This window comes from Salarias fasciatus, chromosome 1, assembly GCF_902148845.1.
Source record: "Salarias fasciatus chromosome 1, fSalaFa1.1, whole genome shotgun sequence".
NCBI classification, from domain to species: Eukaryota; Metazoa; Chordata; class Actinopteri; order Blenniiformes; family Blenniidae; genus Salarias; species Salarias fasciatus.
In genome coordinates, this window is record NC_043745.1 from 26082310 (window position 1) to 26088325 (window position 6016).

A 6016-nucleotide genomic window follows, 5' to 3' on the forward strand; every position below is an offset into this window, starting at 1 on the left:
CACTCAGGTCTAACCAGTTGATTACATAAATGAAGGATCAGAAACATTTAACAGTCACATAGACTATAATTCTCAGATATGCCAGAGCAATATCAATGTTGTTCCTGAATACAATATACTATTCAGAAAAAGGATGAGCATGCTTGTTAATTTGCTGACGAACAGCACAAAGACCATAAATGAATCACAGTCATTTCTTATGGAGAAGAGTGTGTGTTGGGAGAAGGGGCACTCAAGTGGTTTCACTGACATAATGCCGCTATGCATTATTTATGTTACAGCAATGATCCTGCGGCGGGACCACTAACATGGTTTTCCCAAGGAAGTGTTTCTCAGCTAAGCAAGAGAATGAGATAAATGCAATTTCATGAAGTTTAATAAGCGGCTGTTTGTTCATAATCACCTTGAGATGTCTTCGTTTTTTTGTTTTTTTTCTTTCTTTCTTTCTTTCTGGAGGGGGAAACGTGCGCTGGGAGTGGGTGTGTGCGGAGGGGAGGGCTTACAGATGGGAGGGTGTAGGTTGCAGACGGAGCTCTGGTGGGGTTGGCTGGATTGTGATAGCGACAGATGTCTAGAAAACTGTGAGGGGCACTCCTCGGTTACAGCTCAGTCCCAGGCTGCAGCTCGGAGAGCAGGGGCGGAATCTGCAGCTGTCACTCCAAAAGGCTTAAAAAAAATTCTACACATCCAGGCTCGGAGGCTGGAAAAAGAAGCTCAACTCTATTGAAATACAGGTCAGTCAAACCTGAACATTATTTCACTTTTTATTATTATTATTTTTTTTTTAATTCGTATTACATTTGCATTAGTGTGTAATGTCTCGTGGAAAGAAAGAAAGAAAGAAAGAAAGAAAAAGAAAGAAAGAAAGATGTCTGAGTTAAAGCATTGTTCTCTCTTCTTATCTTCCTCTTATCAGACCACCGCATTTTTTCACATGTGATTGCTGACAAAGTAACGACTTTTTGTCTAAAAGTATATTGTCCTCCTTCAATTCCCTCGTCGTTTTGCGACTGAAGATGCGCTTTAGGACGTTTTCTTTAAATCGAACAGGCGGTTTGGGAAGAAAAAAAAGCACGTGAAACGAAAAGAGCGCAAAACAAAACTGAATTCTTGATACATTAACAGGTTGCAGTTGCGAGTTTTCCTCATTTCTACGGGTCTGTGTGAGTATCAGACATTTTCAGATCGTCATGAACAAAAAAGGGCAGAGCGGAGAGGAGAGGAGAGGAGAGGAGCGGTGGGTGGGATGGAATGGGGGATGGAGACCCCTCGGCTGCCTTTATCGCTCAAGCGGCTGTGGCCGGTGCACAGGGCTGCTTTAATTCCGCCGTATATTCGTCCGCAGTCTATTCTATGGTACCCTACAGCTCGGTGTCAGTGTGCGATGCCAACTCAGCCCAGCCCATTACTTTATTCATTGAGTGTGTGCTGCTGGGGGTGAGGGATCCCCATCCTTTGTTACCGGCCGGCTCGGCACATGCTGCTGCTGCTCGCTTCACGCCTCTCCGCCATCCTCTCTCCGTCCGCATCAAATGATGGATTTTTCACTTCTAATCTAAATTCATCTCAATGTCAGTCGACATATTGATTCTCTTAAAAAAAAAAAAAAAAAAAAAAAAAATTATCCGATTGCACGATTTGCTTTGTCCGATTGGGAGGCCGACATCCAGGGGGGTCTGGTGGAAAAATAGGCGAGACAAAAAAAAAAAAAAAAAAAAAAAATGCAATCACGTGAGTGAAAAATGAAGATCTAATGTGAAAGCAGGTTCTGCAAAGGAATTTCACAAATGTGGCTAGAAAGGCAGAAATACCTGCTTTTTAGTTTCAGAGTCTTGGTGTAATGGACATGCAGCCTATCTGAGCCTGGTTAGTGGTGCATCCTGTCTTGATTGCTCCATTGCAGCACTATGGACAGTTCCTGCACTGTGTGCCCTCATGCTGTCCTGCTTGTGCCATTTCAGTTAAAAAGACAAAAAATATATCAGTCCTAATCGCAAAGATAAAAAAAAAGATAGATGTGGTATTTAAAAGTGCTTTAGTATATATCCCCTAAGTCATATTAGCGTATTTTAAGAGTTTGTTTCTTTAAACATTGGTATTCCAAGAGCCTGATTTCTTTCAGGGTACAATATCCAAGTTAAAGTTGAACTTGTAGTTCTTTATCTGCTGGGGAAGTTGCATTCTGTGGCAATCATTGCCTTACACTTCCCCTCCAGCCACAACATGTTGTGACATTACAGTGAAGAACTGCATGTCCATTGCACAGGCTCCCTCCATTCATTGACTGCGCTATTATGCTGAGCACGGTTTCGCACTGATTTTAAATGGAACACATGTTCTGTCAGTGTAACTACGTGTGTATTTTTCCTCTCATCATACCAAGCAAAATTGAATTGTGCATCGACGCCACAGATATTCAACTAAGACTGTTGGGTTCATTTGGCATCAAGCCCTCCACAGACATTCCTGAAAGGGCAGAGACTCTGTAGAGTTTTCTGATCTCTGTAAGGTTCCCATGCATTTACACTTGTTTTCTTGCCAAACCGTGTTTTGGCAGAGTGCACTTTTCTAATTGAACTTCTGGTTCATTTAGACACAAAAGGCTCCTCTTTAGAAGTGGAAGCTCTTTTACATTTGAAGGAACTAAACTTAAAGCTAGGCTGTGTTTCATACAGACGTGTAATCAATGGCATTGTTATGACTCATTTGGATGTAACTTGATATGTTTTGTCAGATTTTGTGGAGAGTGTAGGAAGAGACATTTTCACAGTTCAGAGTTGGGACATGCTCAGTATTCCAAGATATTAAGGATTTTTCGTGTTTGGTTTGCACTTTCTGTTTCCCCTATATTTAGTGGAATGATAGAAACCACCAAGAAGAAGCAATATTGCTGATAAAGTATAAGTAAGCACATGCTTCTGTTTCGATTTTGGCTGTAACTGAAAACCTCAGTGTGTTTGGCTTTCACTGAGGTGCCTTCAGACTTTTTTTGTTTGAATACATTTCACAACAGTCTTCAGACATGCAGATGAGGGAAACTGGAAACAGAATATATCACACTTTTGCTTAACACTGCTGCATCATTCACGGTAAAAGAGAAAAACCTAATTAAACAATGTCTTATTTGTCCTTAGGAGACATCATGGGAGGCAAACTGAGCAAGAGAAAGAAGGGCTACGATGTGAGTGACCCAAAAGAAAAGAAGGATGAGACTGCAGCAACAGCTACTGTTGCGGAGGAGTCTGCTAAAGTGGAAGATGGTGCTCCACCCACAGGAGCTGACTTGATAGCTGAGGCGGACAAAGTGGTAAAAGAAGCTGCTGCGTCAGCAGTCGCAGCAGTAACTGAAGCTGTACGCGCTGAACAAGCTCCAGAAGAGAACAAGTCGGCACCTCCAGAGGAATCCGCTCCTGCAGCAGCAGAGGAGACCGCTCCAGAACAGAAAGCTGCAGCGGTCGAAGCAGCTCCGGTAGAACAAGAGCCGACTGCAGCAGCAGTGGAGACGGCTCCAGTTGTTGAGGAGAAACCTGCAGCCGTAGAGGAAGCAGCTCCAGTCGCAGAGGAACCTGTGACAGCAGTAGAGGAACCAGTTCCAGAAATAGAAGAGCCAGTTGTTGTAGCAGAGGAATCTGTCTCAGCAGTTGAAGCAGTACAAGAGAAGGTTGCAGCAGAGCCTCCAGTGGCTCCAGCAGCAGCAGAGGACTCCTCTGCTTCCGCTTCGGAACAGCCCGTCGCAAAAGAGGCTGAACCTGAGCCTGCTGTACCTGAAGAGTCTATTGTAGAAGAACCTGCTGCAGCAGTGCCTGAACCAGTGAAAGTACCTGAGGTGCAGGAGCAGGAGCCAGCACCAGAACCAGAACCAGAGCCAGAGCCAGAGCCAGAACCAGAGCTTGAGCCGGAGCCGGAGCCGGAGCCGGAGCCGGAGCCGGAGCCGGAGCCCACCCCAGAGACTGTAACTAAGTCAGAGGTCACTGTGGATGAGACGGTGGTGCTCGCTGCTGCAGTTGAGCCTGTGCTGATGCAAGAGTCAGTCATTGAACCAGAGCAAATACAGGAAGCAGAACCTCAGCAAGAATCAGACCCAGAGCAAGTTGTGGAACCAGAACTAAATCAAAAACCAGAGCCAGTGGCCACACCAGAGCCAGAACCTGAACCAGAGGCTGAGCCAGTGGAACAATTGAAAGAATCTGAACCAGAACCACCTGTACTGACACCTGATGTTCCTGAGCTTGAGACAGCAGAAGCAGCAGCGTCTGAGGCCTTGGGGGCTGCAGCAGAGGATGTAACAGAAAGCTTCATTGCCCAGGCAGCAGCTGAACCAGAGGCAGCAGAGCCTGTTCCTGACATTGTCATCTCAGAATCCATCTCTGCCACTGAAATCACCGATGAATCTGAGACCGCAGCCGAAGAATCTGCTGAGGGCATGCCTTGCCCAGTAGCTGAGGTGGAGGTCAAAATGGAAAATGGAGATTTAAAGAGCCCCTCTGTCAATGAGGAAGACGACGAGGCAGATGAAGAAGCTCTTCCAGCTGTGAATGGGGAGTGTAGCGATCCTACTGATGCCACACATACAGAGCAATGTGTTAACGGGAGCGAAAAGCCAGAGGAGGAGATTCCTGTCAAGGAACAGATTGACTTTGAACTGAAAAAGGACGTGAACCTGAGCGGAGACGTCCAGGAAGCTCCCGACGCGGTCTCAGACATGGTGGAGGCTCTCGGCACTGAGGTCACCCAGGCTGTCTGAAAAGAAGCTAGCTGTCAACTCATTGTGAATTAAGTTTAATCCCCAGATGGTGCAAGAAAGCCATTAAGATATCACAAACACAGATAGGCTTTCTTAAGAGCTGTAGCCATTGCAATGTTTATGGCGGTGACTCAGGCAAAAGGATGTTCTCTCTTGAGTAACCAAAAATGAATCGCAACCACTCGAGGAAAGAAAGACGCCGACAGACAGCGAGAAGAGCGAGCAGTGAGGAGAGGTTTTAAATTCTGGTAATTGAGTGCCGACAGACCGTGAAACTGGGCAGCATGGCAAAATTTCTGGACAGTAAATATGATATTAATGAATGAAATAAACAAACCTGTCTGCGTGTGAGGCTCATTAATATTACAAAGTGGTTTAATGGTAGTATATTATTTGATTTAGACTTTCATATATCCTTTCTATTACTATATGCAGTGACATTACTTAAATGTTTTGGCCTTTTATAATAATGGTACCTGTGAGGACTGTTAATTTCAAAATGATTGTTCAGAATAGAGAATAAAAAGAGATTGTTATAGTCTAGACTGATCTTTTTTTTTCCCTTTCATGCTTTCTTTCATCATCAATCATTTCACTACTCTCTTATTAAATATTTCATTTATGAGGGCTATTTCATGAAAGAGTTTCACAGTCTTAACCCATCAATTTACAGTTTTCTCTTTTTAATAAGTATGTGTAAGATTGATTTTAAAAAAAAAATCACCTTGATCTTGACTGCCGGATACAATCAGCTTGTTCTATCTCTGCATTAAATCTATACAATGATTTAACTATGACAAAAACTGAAACTCATGTGTCATTTGTAATGGTCACCTCTTGACAACTAAATTTCATTTTTGCTCTTCTGTCCACACGATTCCGATCTTGACCGTCTAAACACACTTCAGAATGCAAAGATTTTATTTAAAGTTTTTCGTTTTGTGAGTGCGCAGATGTATTGTGTGAGGATCAATTCTCCAGTGGGGGATTAATACATTCGGAAATCACGGACATCAGAATCCTGCCATGTTCTTTCTTTGTTTGCGAGACAAGCTGAGCTGCATTATTTACAGACTCTGTTAATATCAAACCACATGTTGAAATCTGCTGCTATTACTGCTCCTATCAGCTTGGGTTGGTCAGGGTTTAGTTTGCTTACTTGACCACAGAGAGCAATGTCCTTTAGGTCATAGGTTGGGGTGGGGGGTGGGGGCGGGGGGGGGGGGGGGGGGGGGGGGGGGGTGCTGTTGCCTATCATATGAAGGCTCCATG

General features: G+C 44.1%; 1 protein-coding gene across 2 annotated transcripts; it reads left to right on the top strand.

The window, feature by feature from the left end:
• The first annotated feature begins 556 nt into the window (after window positions 1-556).
• Window positions 557-5653, top strand: LOC115394232 (fibrous sheath CABYR-binding protein). Of its 2 annotated transcripts, XM_030099486.1 has the most exons (3): window positions 557-734; window positions 3135-3825; window positions 3916-5653. In XM_030099486.1, exons 2-3 carry the CDS (start codon window positions 3143-3145, stop codon window positions 4742-4744), a joined length of 1512 nt encoding a protein of 503 aa, XP_029955346.1. In that variant the 5' UTR covers window positions 557-734; window positions 3135-3142; the 3' UTR covers window positions 4745-5653. The 2 variants fall into 2 exon arrangements, with proteins under 2 accessions (XP_029955346.1, XP_029955337.1); XM_030099477.1 differs by having other exon boundaries at window positions 3135-5652.
• Window positions 5654-6016: the final 363 nt, after the last annotated feature.

Coding starts and splice junctions, on each gene's coding strand:
- LOC115394232 (XM_030099477.1), top strand. CDS start 3,143: ATGGGAGGCAAACTGAGCAAGAGAAAGAAGGGCTACGATGTGAGTGAC.